Source organism: Triturus cristatus, chromosome 4_1 (genome assembly GCF_964204655.1).
Source record: "Triturus cristatus chromosome 4_1, aTriCri1.1, whole genome shotgun sequence".
NCBI classification, from domain to species: domain Eukaryota; kingdom Metazoa; phylum Chordata; class Amphibia; order Caudata; family Salamandridae; genus Triturus; species Triturus cristatus.
Window position 1 is genome coordinate 1181084572 of NC_140585.1, and position 20754 is coordinate 1181105325.

At 48.7% G+C, this 20754-nt stretch overlaps 1 protein-coding gene across 1 annotated transcript in view; it reads left to right on the top strand.

Moving 5' to 3' along the window:
* LOC146856310 (pre-B-cell leukemia transcription factor 1-like) overlaps window positions 1–20754 on the top strand; it is a 236758-nt gene that overhangs the window by 181167 nt on the left and 34837 nt on the right. The window contains exon 7 of the mRNA XM_085654422.1: window positions 5222–5334. Within this exon, the coding sequence (XP_085510548.1) occupies window positions 5222–5334 (113 nt within the window). The remainder of the gene's footprint in view (window positions 1–5221; window positions 5335–20754) is intronic.

The following is a 20754-nucleotide window of genomic DNA, read 5'->3' on the forward strand; positions in this document are numbered from 1 at the left end:
TGGGAGGGTGTGTGTTCCATTAACCTCTTCCCAGCTGCATTTTGGAGACGAGCTCCGCAGAGATTGAAGAACACTCTACTGAGTTGGGGAACACCTGGGCATCAAGGCAAACCGATCACGGTCACTAGAAATAATGTGTGTTCCCATTGGGAGAACCATGGGCAGTGATTGATATCCGAGTCATTCGGTCTCGAAAAAGTGGGACATTTAGTCCTGAAAAAGCCACGAGAAATGTCTATTTCTGAGCCATTGCTGACTGAACATGTCCAGATGATGGTAAAAAACAATGTGAGGTATTCTCTGTGACCATGCACATTGGGGACTAAAGGATGAGTCCCAGGAGATCCTGTGACTGGAAGCCATTGAACAACTAGCAATAATGGTACCCTGAAGAATTTTGTGGTTGTGGCTCACACCGCCCATGCTGCCAAGGTCCATGTGCAGCCCAGTCTGCTAATAACCCCACCTGCCAAAACCTCTTTAAAATGCCATTGACTGAGCATAGTCACCCGGTGGGAGGCAGAATCTGACAATTGTGGATCCTGCACAGTGTTCTCAAGGGATAGGTTCTCCCATTCCTTTCTTCCCTGACATACATTCCTCCCTTCCCTGATTGACTGACTGAGGACCAGCTTTCCATTTTGTAGCTGTAAGTGCAAACCCTTTTGGCCTAAAAGGCTGTAGAAAGGATACGGACGCCAGAAGTAGAGCATAGTTGCTATTCCCACTACTTTCTGGTGCCCCAACAGTATGGAGGGTTCCGGCCTGTATTAGACCTGCATCCTCATTGTTTTCTCTGAGAGGAGACATTCAAGATGCTCATCCTGGCCCAGGTCATGTGTACCCTAGACCCTGGCGAGTGAACCTTAAGGCTGCCTATTTTCATATTCCCATCCTGTCGGCCCATCTGCGCTTCCAGCAGTTTGTGGTGGGACAGGAGCATTCCCAGTTTGTTGTGCTCCCTTTTGGTCTCACCAGTGCCCCTCTGATGTTCATGAAAGTGATGACATCTAATCTTCGGAGGTCTGGGATACCAGTTACCCCCTCCCTACACACACACCTCCACGACTGGCTGTTGGAGGAATGCTTGTCCCAGGCAGCTGTGAGCATACCTCCAGAATACAGCGAACCTCCTTTCATCTTTGGGGTTCTTTATCAACATGCTGAAGTCACACCTGACTCCTTCTCAGGCTCTTCCCTTCATAGGAGCCAGTCTGGATTCGTTTTGGTTTTGTGTCTTTCCCCCAGAGAAGAGTCTAGTACATTCAGGCTATGATCCTGATCTTTCAGGCTACGATCCTGATCTTTCAGCCTGGGTCCTGGATTTCAGTGAAGCTGTCATTGAGGTTGCTGTGACTTATGGCCTCCTGCATCCTGATGGTCAAGGACGCCAGGTGACATGTGTGAGCTTTGCAGTGGGATTTGAAGTTCCAATGGGACCAACACCAAGGGGACCTCCATGTGCACACTTTGGAAAAGACTGAAAAAGATCTGCAGTGATGGTTGCAGGATTGCGGTTGGGTCAGCGGCAGGACCCCCTCTCCCTTCCGCACCCAGAGCAGACAGTGGTGACCGATTACTTCTGGGTTGGGGCTACAGTTTGAGAGCAGTGGAGATCAGAGACCTCTAGTCTCCAGTGGAGTCCCGTCTCCATATTAACCTTCTCGAGCATGAGGGCCATCCACTTGGCACTTAAAGCCTTCCTACTGCCATGTGGTACTGCAACTAACAGGGTGGTGTGGGGCCATGGGTCTTGTACCAGGGGCCTTGTGCCTCTGGAAATGGCTGGATCACCAATGGATTTTCCTGATTGAGAACCACCTGGCAGGATCCTTGAATGCCCTAGCAAACAAGCTCAGCCGTTGGTGCCTTGCGGATCACGAATGGCAATTACACATAAGTGGGGCAAGGTCTCCTCCAAGAATAGTTGGAACCTTTGCTCGATCTGGCACCACCGCGGAGAACACGAAATGTCAGCACTTCTCTGCATTGGAGTTTCTAAGACCTCTCGTTCAGAGATGCTTCTGCCTTGAGTGGACCTCTGTACTCCTGTATGCCTTTCCACCAATACCACTTCTGCCCCCAAGTTCTCCAGAAGATCAAGACAGACTGGGCCCAAGTCATCCTAGTGGATACAGACTGGGCACAGATAGTATCCAAAAATCCTTCTGTTTGAGCACTTGTCCTCTGATAAGGCTGCCCCTTCATGAGGACTTATGTTGCAGCAACAGGACAGGTTTCTGCACTCGACCCTTCACAGTCTCCACAGTCCTGTTTGGAGATTGAGCGACAACAGTAGAACACCTTTAATCTTCCTCCGGAGGTAGTTTGTCATCTTGGCAGCCTGGCACCCCTCAAGGAAAACTGAATACCTCTGTTGTTCTGGTAAATGTCTGGCTTGGTTTGGCCCACTCCAGATTGGCCCCCTCCAGTCCAAGTTATCTCACGTTCTGTTTGTTCTGTTTCTTGCCTGGCAAGGCTTTCCTTTGGGCATAGTTAAGGATTATATTTCAGCTCTTTCGGCCTTCTTACGGTTGCCAGATCAGCCCTCACTATTTAAATAACCAGCTGCTATTTGCTTTTTGAAAGGGCTAAAACATGTTTCCACCCCTTCTCCCTTTGTGATGTCCCAGTGGGACCTTAATCTGGTCCTAACTTATCTGATATGCACTCTGTTCGAGCCACTTCACAGCTGTCCCTTATGACTCCTTGCCATCGGCATGGCTAGGGAGCACACTTCATACTATTTGTCTTAATCCACCTCACACTACCTTTTTCCAAGACAAACCGGTTCTGCAGACTCTGACATCATTCCTGCTGAAAGTTGCCACACCGTTTCACGTCCGTTAAACAATCCCCCTTCGATTATTCTGTGCTCTGCTTCACCTCTCTAAGGAGGAGAAGAGATTCATCGCTTGGACCTTGATCACTGAACTTCTGTGTAGAATAGATCATACCAGAGACCACTGGTGGACTATCGGAGCGAAGAAAAGCAGTAGAGAAGAGGACCATCACCCACTGGATCATTCTGTGCATAAGGTTCTACTGCATATTGGCTAAAAAAAATAGCCTCCAGAAGGACTGTGTGCTCATTCGACCAGGGCCGAAATTGTTACCACTGCATTAGCACACGGAGTGCCTGTCCTAAACATCTGCCAGGTAGCTACATGGGCGTCCCTCCATATGTTCACAAAGCACTATTGCCTGGGCAGGCAGGTTCGCTGAGAGGGGCATTTTGCCCACTGGGTCTAGCAGGACTTTCTGGTTTGAGTCCTCTCACAGACCCACCTCTAAATATGTAATGCTTTGGTATCTATTTTAAAGGTGAGGAATCTGTGGCTAGACATCTTTATCAGAAGAACAACTTACTTGCCTTCAGTAACACTCTTTCTGGTAGGCACTCTTATCTAGCCACAGATTCCTCACGATCCTCTCTGTTCCGTGATTGGACTCTATTCATTAATAAGACCACAAATCTAGCAATCTCCACACTGTCTACCAATTTGCTTTTGGGACTCTGCGTCTGGTGACGTGGGCAGTCTCAAACTCAACTGAAGTCAGCTCACAGGAGTGTTGTCTATATAGGCCCCGTACGCCATTTCCGGAGCAGAACGGCATCAGTGCGGAGCCCCAAGTTGCCCCTTTCTAGTTCACAGAGGTGCTGTGAAATGTTTCCGGATCGAGTATGACGCCTGTGGAATATTCAAAAGGTGAGGATTCTATAAATATAACCTTTTAAGAGGATTTGAAACTGCTTTAAATCGGGGCTCAACATGCAATCTATAACACAAGACGCAAACGGAAAATGTTACTTACCTGTAACCAATAGATTGTCGCTTGTTCAGTTGTAAATTTACCGGTGCCACTCCCCTCCCATGAGACTAGAAAATAGGGATGTAATACTGTACTCCCAATCACAATCTAAGTCTGAGGTATAATCTGCGTTGCTTAAGCTTTTTGGGTTCCGGATCACGAGTCCTTTTCGGAACTAAAAGGCAAGTTTTGAAGTAAACGAGTAGTAATATTCCAAAACCTCCACTAGATGGCAGGATGGTGCACAGTTTGCGATCTACGACACGACAAGCTGCATACATTCGACTTCTGATAAGTAACATTTTCATTCTTTTGGACGTGCTTTCTGCTTCAGCCTGTGGCACAGACTATACCCGACAACCTGTGAATTGTGGGTAAAAGTACTAAAAGTGCGAATCTTACTGTATAGGTACTTTTTTCCAACAATTGGTTTCCCTGGAAGAGGTAATCTGCAGGATGCATAAAACTGGCTAATCTCTAACACTTGGCGGTAAATGCTTAAACTATAATGAATGCTGTCGGAAATATTCTAAGCAGCAGGAATAATTGAGGACAGTGTAAGCATGTTATTGTCGGTAAATTAGATGTGCAAGTAATCATGTGAAAGATCATCTCATTTCCAGAATGTCACCTTCTCTGGATTATGTCCAAGGTTTTTCGCTGTCCACGGAATGGTCGACAGTTGGAGCTCTTGGAATAGGGAACGCCTGTGCTTTTGTTCTGACAGTTTGTGGAAAATGTAAAAATAAATTAGGGGGCATCTTCATTGTTGTAACAACAGACAACATTTGCTTTACCTTCTGATTCCATCCGAGATTGGTACCGTATAATACTTTTAGATATACTTGTAGTGTTTTACCTATGAGGTGTTTCAAGTCCTGATTGTCATTTTCCAGTCATTACACTAGTAAGTAAACTTTCCAGTAATTTCTCTAGTGCTGATTTGAGTCTGACCACACAACTCTTGGATACTGCGCTGTGCTAACATCCTGAATGACTACCAGTGGCTCCTTGGGTGTAGTTTAAGATTGGTAATCCATTTTAGAAGGATAACAGTTCCCGGTCTCCTCAGTTCTCTAGTACTGCCAGGGAGAAATGAATACGTGGTAAGTGCCTGGGTAGTGGTGAAACCCGATATTTAACTGAAGCGCTTTTATAAAAATTAATGATGTGCTTGTGGTTTGATTGATTGAACAGAAACATCATTTGTATTGTCACATGCAGTGGCCACTGTGAATATAATGCTTTTAAAGGTGTATTATTATTCAGCAGTTGTATACCATCCAGTGTTCTCTTCACTGCCCTTATCTGATGATCAGCAAAAGGTTTGTGATTAAATAATTTAAATTGAGGTGTGCACCTTTGCATCGGCAGCTTATTTTTTTCCATTCTGCTTGATTTTGCTTAGGTTCCTCCGGTTCTTACAAGGTCTCCCACTCCGGTGAATCCTACCTGAACCTGCAGTCCCTGAACGGTGATGCCTATCAAAGTTCTCAGCTTGGAGCCAACATACCACCTCAGGTAGGTGCAGATGACTGAATTACATGATTAAAGCAGCAGTCTTTCACCATAAAATGGCAATAAAATGGCTTGCTCTGTTTTTAGTGGTTGCTGGTGGTTTTTAAATATTTTATTAGCGCTAGTCATTTGACCAGTTATTAATTTGCTGGTTTTCAGAAAGTGTTTTAGAATCGTGGGTAAGTGCAGAAGTAAACGTTCAATTTCTGAATAATCCTGCATGGGGGATCTGGTATGTCTAGAAATTTTATTGTTCCAGACGTTTTTAAAATGTTGTTGCCCTATAGCCATATTCCTAAACTGTCTTGACTTTCACTCTGTGTCCAAATTTAAGACTGTGGAAAAATTCTCCCTTTTAATAATTGCCCTTATGAACTTGGCCAACGCATGTACTTTAAGTTTGAGATGGCACTACGTTTTGATTGGTACTTCGAACTGCTCTGAACTTTGTCAGTTTTACTATGACCTAATGCACCTGAAGCCAATCAGGGAGCGGAAGTCGAAGCTGTACATTGCCATGCATAAGAGGTCCAAGTCAGGGGGCCATTCTTGGTCGTAATTGTGAGGTCTGTCCCTCATGAAGTCCATTCTCACCTGAGTTCTTCCAGTAAGGTGGAGTTTAAAATGTGCCATAAGTGCATGCAATCCAAGCGAAACCTGTCACCCATCCCGCATATATGTCTAGAATTTGCCTGGGAATCACTTGAAATGTCTAGCATCTTCTGGCACTAAGTCAGTCTCACTTTTGGTCCCTGGTCACCCCCCCCCCCCCACCCCCCCCCCGCCCACCCAAATTTCCTGGGCTATCTTCGCTCCTGCAGCAAATAGTTGCCTACAAGGAGGACCAACTGCAATTTTTCAGATGTTCCAGTACCCTCTGGCACCCTTTCTGGTCCCACTAAGCTGCAGAGATTCGCAATTGAACTTTTGCTGTTCCCGGGCTCATCTGAACCAATGTCGGCCTGCACCAAGCCTGGGTCGCGCTATGAAATAGCTATGGTACTATGAGAGGCCTTTTGTGGCTTCCACTCAGATGTGGTCCAGAGAATCCTTAATGTCCCTGACGTCATTAATGAGGTTGAGGAGACATTACATCTGTTCATCCTTACAATGATGAAGGCCTGTACTTTGATTTTTAAAATGCTGGTGGGCTCGATAGCTCACCAGAGACAGAGCTAGACTGAACACCTGGTCCATTAGCCAAAGAAAGTGCCTCTTTCTCTGTAGTAATGTAAAGGGCAGCAGAAGTCCAGGATTTTGAATTGCCCAGGCCAATTTATTGACTGAAATCTTTAGACAGGTCCAACTTTATTTGAACCTCTGTTACAATTGGCCCTTACGGGGCACTTCCATGGCCACTTGGTCTAAGCCTGACTCGTGTCTACTGGTCAGCCCACCTGTGGCGAGACAGCACATATCAGCCCCGGAACCCCAGAATTTTTGACTTGGGACCCACCCGGATATCACAGTTGCAACCAATGCATTGGATTTGGGAAGCCATCTAGGGGAGGTAGAAGTCAGGAGTATCTTGTATCTAGTGAAGAACCAGCTCAATATTAACCTTATGGATCTTAGGGCGAGCCGCTTGCTCCTGAAAGTCTTCCTACTGACCTTCAGTGGAACTCGGATGCAGATCCTAACTGACAACACGCTTGCCATGTGATACTGAACCAAGCAGGGTGGTTTGAGTTCCTTGATCCTGTGCCAGGAGGTACAGCGTCTCGGGACGTGGATTGACCAGCAGATCATCTTTTTTGGTAGCCAACCACCTAGCTGGATGCATGAATGCTAGAGCAGACAAGCTGAGTAGGCATCTGCTGGCAGACCACAAGTGGCATTTCCACCTCGAGGTGGCCCAGGACATTGTCAATCGGTAGGACATGCCCTGGCTAGATCTTTTCACCACCGTCAAACGTGCAGTGTCAGAGCATCTGTGCTCTGAAGTTTCCTCCAAGACAGCCATTCCATCTGCGATCAAACACGGGTCTCTTGTATGAGTTCCCACCAGTGCCTCTCCTACCTTGAGTTCTGAGGATAATCAGGGCATGCCAGCCCCAGGTCAACTTAATAGCCCGAGACTGGGCCAGGAGCATGTCGTACATGAGCTCGAGCATTTACGATCCAATCCGGCGAGCCATTCAGGGGACTTTCTGCATAAGGAACAGGGAGAGATCCTGAAACTAAATCTCCCCAACCTACACCTCCATGCATGGAGATCGAGTGGTGAAAGTTATATTCTTTTGACTTTTCCCCTAAAGTGGTGGATGGCATTCTTGCTACCAGACACCTCCCCATAAAGCCCATCTGTGGCAGGTGCTGGGAAAAGTCTGTGTCCTTTTGTGAGGTATACCATTTAGAGCCAATGTCAGCCACACATACTTTATGTATTGTTGTTTTTGATGTTGCCCCTGCATAGACTTGCAGTGGCTGCAGTTATGAGTTACTAGTCTACCTTTTTCTGCCTTTTTTGTTTGTCTGATCAACTCTTATTTTCAAGTAACCAGTTGCAATGCGTTTCCTGAAGGGTTTGACACATATATATTCTCACCAAAACCATTTGACATGCCTGAGTGGGACCTCAATCTGGTCCTGACATTCTATATGTACAAGCCATTCAACACAATGCACAATTGGTTGTCACAGCTTCTAATGACTAAGACATTCCGTCTTATTTCCATCACTTCTGGGCGCCACATAAGTGAGCTAGAGGCTTCCAACGTGCAACCATCCTACACCACTTTCTTCCCTTTCTGCCAATGGTGTTATCATACTTCCATGTCAGTCAATCCCACCTGTTGATTATTATTTTTCGTTCTGTCACAAGTCTCGAAAGAGGAAAGTAGGCTCCACTGACTTAACCCCCGAAGAGAGTGTTGAGTTTCTACATTGACCATATGAAAGACACTTGGGTGGATGAGCATCACTTTGTGAGTTTCACTGGGACCAAGAAAGACAAGGCAGTAAACAGAAGACACTGTCTATGTGGATAATCCTCTGCATTAAAATCTGCTGTTCTGGCTATGCTCCTAGAGGACCTGTGCGCTCATTCGATCAGGAAGTCATGGGGCGGGGGGGGTCGATTCTGGATATCTGCCAGGCTGCAGCATGTGTGTTGGTGCATATGTTCATTAAACACTACTGCCCTGATAGCCAGGTCCAAGGGAGTGCCATTTTCCCCCCTCAGTCCGGCAACACTTGGTAATACTAGTCTACTCCTCAGACCCACCACCTTTGGTAGGTACTGCTGTGGTATCTTGCTTGATAAAATTGTTATTTCTACATTCAGACTCTTCACAATTGTCAGTGTGAATATACCCTGCCACACACTAATGGCTCTGTAATTTAATTCAAAAGCTGTTAATCAGAAATTTGTGCTGGATCTTTAACTACAAACACATGCTTTATCTTTCCTGCAGAGGTAGTCCCATTTATCCTCCAAACTGTTGGTAGGAGCTTGCCTCTGAATAGGGCTATAGGACACTTATTTGTTTGATATTTTGGTTGTTTCTTAATTAACCTTCTTACATAATCTGCGTCAGTTGGGTAAAGGTACTAATGTACAGCAGATGAGTTTTAAGAATCCAGGGACCTGGAGGCACACAACCTTACTTAGCTTCAGAAACTCCATTTGCACTGTGTAATCAAACCAAACTCTCTGGGTGTGAGTCGCAAGTTTTTGGTGCGCTGTGGTATTGAGTATATGTCTGTTTCTGATGGATACATCTGCCAGTGGATTCCTCACCTTGTGAATATCCCCTGCGCCAGCAACATTCGTAAACTTTTGTAGCAGTCCACGCCGATTAGGTCGAAGACGACGTCACAGAGACATGGCTCCGCTCGCGACTCCGCTGACGTCACCGGCTCCATAAGAAGACCTCGTCGGCGTGGTGACGTCAGTTCCCTTTTTTCTGCGCCATCGGCGCCAACGGATTTCGGGAATCTCTAGCTGTAGCTATACTGTTACTTTGTTTTCTACTGCTTCTCTTTGTCTTCTTCTGTAGAAATGACGACGAAGAAGTCAGGATTTAAACCCTGTCATGAGTGTGGGCAGCATATGTCCATTACGGATCCACATGACGACTGCGCCGGACCATGATGTCGAGGGATGTTTTTGCTGCCGCAAGATGAGTTCCAAGGCTCTCAAGGAAAGGGAGGCAAAGCTTTTCATCGCGAGGATGAAGAAAGAGAAAAGAGGCCGGAGAAAATCAAGGTCGAGGTCAAGGTCGGCGTCGAAGTCTACTTCGGGGCATGCTTCCAAATCCAGGAAGCACAAGAAGAAGAGGAGGCATTCCTCTCGGCGTCACTCGGATAAGAATGCGGCTCCGAGATCGACGTCACCCTCCCGACGCAGAAAGGACTTTGTGTCTCCCTCACCCGTTCCGGATTCACCTGTTGGCCTGTCTTCACCTGTGGCTTCACCGGAACATTCCCCGGCTCCATCTCCGACGCCGGCTCCATCTCCGACGCCGGCTTCGTCCCCGGCTCCGATTGAGGAGCTTCCAGTTCCGGGTGAGCCTTCGGCCCCGCAGATTCCACCGTCTGCGCCGGTCGGCCCGAGTCCGGTGATGCCTGAACAGTATCCTGCGTTCCCAGGACCAGGTCAGGACCCCACGCATTATCTTAATGCGATGTATGGAGTCTTCTCCAGAGCCATGTACCCCTCTGGTGCACCTTCGGGTCCTATGGGTCCTATGGCTTATAGTTTGGGAGTACCTCAAGCCTATCCTCAGGCTCCCTTCATGCCATTTTTTCCGGCGACGCCGTGCTGGCATCTACCGGCGCCGAGGACTTCGACTCCACTTCCTTCTTCACCGGTGCCGACTCGACCTCGCTCGACGCCGGCTGCTCCTGTGGATCCGCGTTCGACGCCAGCACCGGCGCCGTCGGATTCGATCACTGCGCTGCCGACGCCGGTTGTGAGAATTAGATCTAGGAGGGAGGCTCAGAGGATACTGGATGAGCAAATTACCTTATGGAGGAGGTAGAAGAAGGGGAACTCATGGAGTTGGACGATGTTTTTGAGGAGTTGAAGGAGGCTAGTGGCCTAGACTTGTCACCCGAATGGGAGATTTCTCCTCCTTCTGATGTCCTTTCGAAGGATGTGGCGCCATACCATGCCGTTATGAGAAAAGCGGCTGAACTTTTAGATCTGCAGCTACCGTCTGCTGAGTTCAAGCCGAACATTTTAACGGAAGTTCTGCACTCTCCTTCTGCTGTTTCTGAACCTCTGCTTCCTTTTCACAATGCCATCTTAGAGCCAGTGATGGAGGTGTGGCGTAAGCCCTTTTCTGCTCCGTCAGTTTCAAAAGTCATCAGCAGGAGGTATCGGGCAGCTCCGGGAGACCCGGAATTTTTAACATCTCACCCGTCTCCTGAGAGTCTGGTTGTTCAGTCTGCATGTTCAAGGAAATCTTCGGGTTCATTTCCCCAGGTCCCGAGTGATAGGGATGCAAAAAAGCTGGATCAGCCGGCTAAGAAGGTCTTTTCTTCAGACAACATGGCTCTTAAATCAACGAATGCTACCTGTCTCTTGGGACGTTATGTACATGCTCTAATGGACTCGGCTAAACAACTAGCCCCGAAGCTATCAGAGGAGGATAGGGTTGGTTTTAATGAGATCCTTTCGGATGCCCAGGCGGCGGTGATCCAGAGTGGATTGGACACTGCTGACTCTCTCGCAAGAGTCATGGGATCATCTGTTGCCACTAGGAGAGGTGCGTGCCCAAATCTCACCTGGTGCCCTCTCAGCGCAACCTGTTCATAGGTGCGTTACTGGACACTACTGTGTGTCGGACATTCCCACCTCCACAGAGGATTCTCGATATACAGGAATTGATTCCTATATTTTACATTGGAGCGGTCGTTCCAGTCCTGAAGGTCCTTCGCCTGCTCGGTCTGTTTACTTCCTGCATTCTGTTGGTCAACCATGCTGCTGGCACATGAGGGCGCTCCAGTGGTGCCTCCGCAGGCAGTGGTATCAGCACAAGGGAGATCTCAGAGAGTCTGTGAGGATCTCCAGAGAAGCTGCGGCGGATCTGTCTTGGTGGAGCGTGGAGGGCAATCTGTCTCAAGAAAAGCCCTTTCATCTACCTCCATCGGTGGCCACAGTAATAACGGATGCATCCACTTTAGGGTGGGGTGCTCATCTGGGGCATCTGGAGATCAAGGGTCTTTGGTCTCCAGAGGAAAGGTTGCTTCATATCAATCTTCTGGAATTGCGGGCGATACGTTTGGCGCTCAAGGCCTTCCTCCCTTCCCTTCGCGGTCAGTCGGTTCAAGTCCTGACGGACAACACTACCGCGATGTGGTATGTCAACAAGCAGGGAGGAGTGGGGTCTCTTTGTCTCTGCAGAGAGGCTCTGCGTCTCTGGTCCTGGGCTCAGGATCATCAGATTTGTCTGATGGCAAATCATCTGGCCGGGGTTCTGAACGTACGTGCAGACTGTCTCAGTCGGCAGTTCTCCGCCGACCACGAGTGGAGGCTTCATCCGGAGGTGGTTCGTCACGTCTTTCGGATGTGGGTAACTCCTCAGGTGGACCTGTTTGGCACTCACGAGAACGCTCACTGCCCGTCATTCTGCAGTCTCCAGTATCCGTTGCAGGGAGCATTGGTGGACGCGTTTCAGTTGAGGTGGGACCCTTGATTCCTCGGGTGCTGAGATTCGCCAAGACTGGGCCCAAGTCATATTGATCGCCCCGGATTGGCCAAGAAGGGTGTGGTATACAGATCTTCTCCACCTCTCCTTGTGCCCTCCGCTCCGTCTCCCTTTGAGGGCAGACTTCCTCTCGCAGTCGGAGGGGTAGGTTCTACACCCCCACCTCCAGAGCTTACACCTTCATGCCTGGAGATTGAACGGGGCAACCTGAATTCTTTTTCTCTCCCGCCAGATGTGGTAGATGTAATTTTGTCTGCCAGACGTCATTCCACTAAGTCTGTCTATTCCTATAGGTGGTCTAAATTTGTTCTCTGTTGTGGAGAGAAGTCAATTGATCCTTTGAAGGCTCGTTTATCTGACATTCTGCAGTTTGCCCTTTCTCTTGCTCAGCATGGCTTTGCTGGTGCCACTGTAAAGGGATACTTATCGGCGTTGTCAGTTTTCCTTTGCTTGCCGGATCAGCCGTCTTTGATCAAATCACCTATTGTTTTACGATTTCTGAAAGGCCTTACAAACAAGTTTCCTCCTACTCGTTTTATTGTGCCTTTAATGGGACTTAAATCTTGTCTTAACTTATCTGATGGGTTCTCCCTTCGAGCCCTTGCACAAGTGTCCTTGAGGTTTTTCTCATTGCGATCACCTCGGCAAGGAGGGTAAGTGAGCTTCAAGCTCAGAGTTCAAAACCCCCGTTCTTGACCATTCATGCTGAAAGAATGGTACCCAGGACCAGGGCTGCTTTTCTGCCAAAGGTGGTAACTCCTTTCCATCTGGGGCAGTCCATCACCCTTCCTACCTTCTATCCTCCCCCTCCCCCTCACCCTTCCAAGGAGGAGCAGAGACTTCACCGCTTGGACCCTAAGAGGGCGGTGAGCTTCTACCTTGACAGGACAAAAGACTTTCGAGTTGATGACCAGCTCTTCGTGGGCTTTGTTGGCTGCAGGAAAGGCAGAGCGGTGCACAAGCGCACCCTTTCCAGATGGATTGTCTTGTGCATCAAGATATGCTACTCTTTGGCTGGTAAGGAACCTCCAGAGGGTTTAAGGGCTCATTCCACTAGAGCTAAGTCTTCCACTTCTGCTTTGTCTATGTGTTCCTGTGGAGGACATTTGTAGGGTGGCAACTTGGGCCTCCCTTATCACTTTCGCAGAGCATTACTGCTTGGATACCGAGGTGAGGAGGGACGGACATTTTGCTCGTTCTGTCCTTAAGGACTTTTTGGCATAGAAGGGTGGACACCCTCCTCCGGGAGTGGGACTGCTGTGGGAATCTTTTCACAAGGTGAGGAATCCACTGGCAGATGTATCCATCAGAAGAACAAGTTTTGCAGCGTGAATCTTTCTGGATTCACTATGCTGTGCATTATTCCGCGATCTGGTGGTTGGGTCCGGATTCATAGTCTTTCTTTTTTTTTTTTTTTTTTTTTTGTAGCCCAGGTGGGCTTCGACGTCCCACCATTTGGTGTACCTCTCGTGACGGCGTGCTTCCTGCAGAAGTCCCACCTTTGGGGCGCCATCTTCAGATTCTTTTTTCCGCCGTTGGGTCTGGATCGTCATCGAGAAGCTCCAGAGTTTTACACGAAGGAAGAAGGAAAATACGCGAGTTTCATCGAAGGAGAATTTACAGAAGACTACAGAGAGGAAGGAATTACAGCCGGGACGGCGAAGAAGGAGGAGATCCTCGAAATTCTTCGACGCCCATAGGAAAATGCGCATTCAGGGACTCTGAGCGCAATGGACAAGACACCATTTAATTTCTGCCCTAACTGCCACCACAAGTACGCGCAGAAGGACCAACATCCGGTGTGCAACCTTTGCCTGCCGATCGACCACGAGAGCAAGGACTGCAACGCCTGTTCCACATTCACGCCGAAGACTCTCCGGGTGAGAGATAGAAAGAGGAGAGCCAATTTCAACATGGAAGGCAAGGGTAAGGCCCCGTCGCTGTACGATCTGGGCCTCTCCACCGACGATGAGGACAACATCGCCGAAGGACCTGATGTCTTCACGGTCGCAGAGACCGATAAGAAAACGCTTGACGAGGTAAGAGACACGTCGAGTGCGAAACCCCCGAAAGGGCCCCGAAAATCGGAAAGTGACTCTCGAAAAACAGAGTCAAAGTCCTCTAAAGGAACACCAGCGCCGAAAAGCTCGACGACCGCGAGTGGATCCAAGGACAGAAGGCCCAGCGGATCCTTCGAGAAGGACTCCCAGGTGCCGAAGGCCGCCGAAAGACAGAGTTCGTCGAAGCAGGCCCACGAGGTGGGGCGCTCGGCGACGAAAGACAAGGCCGCGTCGACGCAAGCTCCGTCGAAGAGACCTGCGGTCGACGCCGAACAAGTCTCCGAAATGGAGAAGAAAAAGAGAAGGCTCGAGGCTGAGATGGAGAGCATCCTTCAAAGGAAGAAGGAGTTCGAAAAAATGAAGAAATTCAAGATCCCAACGATCCCACCGACGGAGGTCGTCGAGATCGAGGAACAGGAAGAATTTGACGCCGAAGAGCTGTCGAAGGATCCGAAAGAGGAGGAAGAAGGCCCCTACTATGAGGGAGAAGATGAAGAAGAGGATCAGCAGTCGTTCTACGGCTCGGCGCCGTCGACGACTCAGGAGCTGGAATGGCAGGACATCGACACCGAAAATCCCGAAGAGCCCGTGGAGACTTATCCTTCAAGGCCTTCGCCGCCAGACGACATCGGAGCATACAACATGGTCGTCAAGAGCGCTGCAGCGGCTTTTGGAGTGAAATTAGACGAGGAAAAGCCGAAAGCTGATTTCCTACTCGAGACTCTGCTCCCCATCCAGACGAGGAGCCAGTTCCTCCCCATGCTCCAAAGCGTGATGAACCAAGGGAAGGAGGCGTTTAAGGACCCAGCAACATGCCGGTCCATCACGCCCAGAACGGAAAAGAAGTACAAGCACTCCTCGCAGGATCCTCCTTACATCAAGGGATCGGTCACTGCCGACTCCATCATTGCTTCCACGGCCAGGAAAAGAGCCAATGTCCTGGCGACCTCGGGACCACCTCCTGATAAGGAGAGCAGAAGGATGGACCTCACTGGAAGGAAGGTTGAAAGAAACGCCGCAATGCACTGGCGCATGGCAAACTCTAATGCGCTACTGAACAGGCACCAGTACCAGCATTGGGATAAGATGGGGAACTAGTCCAGCATCTCCCAGAAGAGTACCGACAAAGGAGGAGGGGAAGAATATCGCCAACTCATGCATTAAGACTGCATTAAGACTGCATTGGACGGGGCTGAGACTTCGAGCAGACTAATGGCCATTGGGATCACTGCAAGAAGGCAGGCCTGGATGAGAATTTCTGGATTCAAACAAGAGGTCCAGAACAACATACTGAACACCCCGTTCAACGGTGAAACGCTGTTCGGGGCACCGGTGGACGAGAAGCTCTCCCAACTGAAGAAGGAAAATGAGACAGCAAGGTCCATGGGGGCCCTGCAGTTCAGAGGGATGAGAAGAGGCACCCCAGCTCGGAGACCCTACGAAAGGGGAGGTAACCAGCAGGGAACATCACACCAAGCATTCCAGCAAGGACAGCAGGGTGACAGTCACAGCCAACAAGGACAGCAGAAGCAGAACTGGCAGTATCAACCTCGAGGCCAGTCCTTTCGCGGGAGGGGAAACGGACGTGGCCAAAGAAGAAGAGGGGGAGACCAACCCTCTTCTAAGTGACTTTGCACGCAAGGAGACGCTCACTCCCAGTATACCCCGAGGGGTGAAGCGCAAAATGAACACAGTGAGGGGGGTACACGAAACAAGCCCCTAAGAGCATACAACACCGGTAGGCGGAAGACTGGGACTTTACCTTCAACAATGGCAAACAAGCATTGGCATAGCCAATAGGTCTCGCCTTTGGGACCTTATAAGTGTTTAGCCATGCAACAGTTGCATAACTAAATACTTATAAGGTCCCAAAAGCGAGACCTTTTGGCTATCCCAAGCGGCCGCGAAAGTGATCGCGATCACGATCAAACATCAAAGCGGACGTGCGGCCGCGAAAGTGAAAGTAATCACGGTAAAGCGCGGCGCACATGCTCTGTAGCTCTAGGCTGGCCTGGTAGCACTTTTTGGAGCCCTATCAATAAGTCTCGCCAGACCAGCGCATGCGCTGGGTCAGGCGAGACCTAAAAACCCTACTGTGGGAAAGAAACCATAAATGATTGGTTTCTACATAAAATGCATCTATGAGGTGAAGATTTAATGTGTGATGATTTTATGTACTTTTGAGGTGTGACATAGTGCATGATGCAATGCAAGTATTCTATATGATACACCAGAGAGTCGATAGCATGTGCGATAGAGGTCTTGGAGTCAAAGTTCACGGTAAGTGCTTGTGAAAGAATTAGTAACAGTTCTTGCTGACACGATTACTAATCCTTTAACACGCATATAGAGCAGACGTGAAAATGTCGTCTAGACTATAGGTTGTTACTGTTCTATTCACCAGGTAAAAATGCCAAGCCTGGGGTAGATGCTCAGAGGCAGCAAGGAGGCTACCTTAGAGGAGGCTAGGTTACAATTGTATTCTGTTTCCAGTCCACACACCATACATACGGGTTCCGAAAGTTGGTGATGTGAAGGAAGTGCATTGGTACTTGGAGCGGATTTTGTTTCATGGGCAGAGGGTGCGGCCCTCCTGCCAACAGAGAGGTTATGTGAGCCAAGGGCAGGATATGAGGGCGGGGCCAAAATCGAAAGAATCTTTGCTCTCACTATCTGCATTGCTCAATTTGGAGTCTTTCAGTAGTCATTGTGTCTGCGCTGCTCCGGAAGAGGTTAATTATGGCAGAATGAGCACAGCTTGTTCAAAAACAAAAATACCATTGTAAATGAGGTCATTGTATATTTACAGCACGGTGTCAGCATCGTGACTGGTCACTAGTGCGAATGGCAAGAACCCAGACGCTTTTTGGAAAAATAAAGAAGCTTTGGAAACGCGGCCGCGAAAGTGAAAGTGATCGTGATTACGATCGCTAGGGAGGAAAGACACATGGCGCTGCGCGCGTGCACGTTCACGTGCACTGTAGCTTTAGGCCACGGCAGCACTTTGAAAAGCCCAGATATAAAATGTCTCTTCGAGCCTTTTGCTCGCGAGACCTAAAAATAACCAGAGACCAATGGATACTCAACGTCATACAGCATGGATACTGCATAGAGTTGGAGAAAAGGCCTCCAAACAGGAAACCAAAGAGAAGACAACGCTCTGGTCAAGAGCTTGCTCAACTCAGGGTAGAGGCACAACAACTACTCCAAAAGGAGGCCATAGAACCGGTGCCATGCAGAGAAAGGAACAAGGGAGTGTACTCAAACTACTTCCTGGTCCCAAAGGTGGACGAAACACTAAGACCCATCCTGGATCTACGATTCCTAAACAAATTCATAAAGACACAAAAATTCAAAATGACATCACTACAAGAAGTGCTACCTCTAATACAAGGCGGAGACTACATGTCCACCGTGGATCTCAAAGATGCCTACCTGCACATCCCGATGAACAGGTGCCACAAGAACCTGTTATGGTTCAACATCAACCAGGACCCATTACCAATTCACAACCCTGGCATTCGGTCTAAAGTCCGCACCAAGGGTTTTCACTAAATGCCTTGCAGCAGTAGCAGCGTGCCTAAGGAGAGAAGGGATTCATGTGTATCCTTACCTAGACGACTGGCTGATCAAAGCAAGTACTCGCGACAAGTGCGAGGAGCACGCAGAGCGGGTGACAAGAACACTAACAAGCCTGGGGTTCTCGATACACTGGGGAAAGTCATCAATGGAACCAGAACAGGTGAAGATCTTCCTGGGAACGCAGATCAACACCTTAGACAAAACAGTCATGCCCAGCGACAGTAGAACGATAGCCCTGCTGAAGGAGACGCGTCTCTACCAGAAGGGGCGAGCTCTGACAGTGAGAACAGCGAGCAAGATAATGGGCATGATGGCGTCATGCATTCACCTATTCCACAATGTACGGCTTCACATGAGACCATTCCAGGAATGGCTGCAACAACAATGGTCACAAGCGAACGGTAGTTGGGAGGATCTAGTGGTTGTTACGCACGCAGTGCAAGAGGAGATAGCATGGTGGAACAGGGAGAACATAACTGTAGGAAAGCCCTTGACACCACCAAGCCCAACTGTGACCATTACCACAGACGCATCCCAGATAGGATGGGGGGCGCACATGAACAAGCTCAGAGTGAGGGGTCTGTGGACTCCAGCAGATGCGGTCAGACACATCAACTACCTGGAATTGAAGACCGTACTGCTAGCCCTGAAGGCCTTCCAGAGGCAGCTATACAACCAAAAGGTGTTGATACAGACGGACAATACTACCACAATGTTCTATATCAACAAGCAGGGAGGAACACAATCATTCCCCCTTTCAACTCTGGCACAAGAGATTTGGAGATGGGCCATCCCACTCAAAATAGACCTGCTGGCGATACACCTAGCAGGGAAAGACAATGTGGAAGCCGATTGGCTCAGCAGGCAGACCTCGGCATTCCACGAGTGGGAGCTCAATGGACAGGAAACACAAAGGCTATTCAAAAGGTGGGGTACACTGACAATAGACCTGTTTGCAACACGCCTGAATGCAAAATGGCGAAACTTCGCGTCCAGACAACCAGAAAAACAATCCCAGGGGAATGCCCTATGGATAAGTTGGTCAAGGACATTTGCATACGCTTTTCCACCAATACCACTGATGCACAGGGTACTCCACAAGTGCAAGACCAGCAACATGACAATGATCCTGGTGGCACCACAGTGGGCGAGACAGACATGGTACTCACAAATAGTGGAAATGGCACAGGGACCTCCACACAAATTGGCAAAAAGAAAGGACTTGCTCTCCATGCAGAGCGGAGAGGTTCTACACCCAGAGCCAGAGAGGCTCGGACTGGCAGCTTGGCTCCTGAAGACATAGAGTTCGCACACCTTAAACTACCTCCAAGCACTATGCGAGTGCTGCAGGAGGCAAGGAGACCAACAACACGGAAATGTTATGGGAAAAAGTGGAAAAGGTTCACAATGTGGTGCAGCAAAAATAAACTGCAAGGAAAAATGACAAAGGAATCAACGGTGCTTAGATACCTCACACACCTTCTAAAGGCGAAACTTTGCTCATCGTCACTGAGGGTACAACTGGAGGCGATCGTAGCTTATACACGAGGTGAGACAGGAGGAAGCTTCTTTACGTCACGGGTAGTAAAGAGATTCCTGGAAGGGGCGAAAAGAATAGCGCCACCAAAGAGGATGCCGCCTCCGGCATGAAACCTCAACATAGTCCTGACGGAACTTATGAAAGCGCCCTTTGAGCCCATGCACAAGGCCTCCCTCCAAATGCTGACAATGAAGACAGCCTTTCTGGTGGCAATAACCTCACTGCGCAGAGTAAGCGAGCTGCAAGCGCTAACGCTGCAAGAGCCCTACATCCAGATACACAAGGACAGGGTCGTAATGAGAACGGACCCACACTTCATGCCAAAGGTGGTGTCAGCATTCCATTTAAATCAAACAATTCAAATACCAGGTTTCTTTCAGGACCCAGCAACAAGCGCAGAAAGGGCACTGCACACTCTAGACGCTAGAAGGGCGGTGATGCACTACATCGAGAGGACAAAAGAACACAGGAAAACCAAACAGTTTTTTGTGTCCTTCGCAACGAGCTTCCTGGGTAGACCAGTAACAAAAAGCACCATCGCACGATGGATTGCGCTAACAATACAATTCTGTCACAAACAGGTGGGGCAAGAACTATCCGAGGGGCCACGGGCCCACTCCACAAGGAAGAAGGGAGCAACATTTGCCTTTCTGGCAAATACACCCATTCAAGACATATGCCTGGCGGCAACATGGGCTTCGGGGCACACGTTCACCAAGCACTACTGCGTGGATATACAGATGAACAAGGAAGCACAAGTAGGACAGAAGGTGCTTCAACATATATTCAACGAACAACGCTCGTCTTCCACCCAGCCGCCACAGAGATAACAGACCGCTACAAAATCTATGCACAGCATAATGAATCCAGAAAGATTCACGCTGCAAAACGAATAGTTTCTTACCTGTCGGTGTAGTTTTGCAGCTTGAAGATCTTTCTGGATTCACTAGCAAACCCACCCACCTCCGCCAGGAAGATGAGGCAGGAGAAAAAAGGGTGGAAGGACAAAGACTGAAATAACAGGAAAAAACTGAGAGGAGATATAAGGAAGATACTTAACGCCTAGGGTTAAAAAAAAAATAAAAAAAAGAGAAAGGAGGGGAAAAAAGAACCCGAAGATGGCGCCCCAAAGGTGGGACTTCCGCAGGAAGCACGCCGACGTCACGAGCGGTACACCAAATGGTGGGACGTCGACGCCCACCTGGGCTACAAAAAAACTAAAAAAAAAAAAGAAAGACTACGAATCCGGACCCAACCACCAGATCGCGGAATAATGAACAGCATAGTGAATCCAGAAAGATCTTCAAGCTGCAAAACTACACCGACAGGTAAGAAACTATTCGTTACTTACCTTCGGTAATGCTTTTTCTCGTGGATACAGTATCTGCCTGTGGATTCCTCACTGACCCACCCGCCTCCCCGTTGTCCACCCTTGTATACCTACAATTCTGATGATGGTGTTTCAAAATAGATTTGTTACTGTCTAAGGCATTGTGTTATTTCGTTTGCCTTTCTATTTATTCTCCACACTGTGTGTGTTGCTTGTATATTATGTACTGTGTATATATTGCTGTCAGTCCGTCCG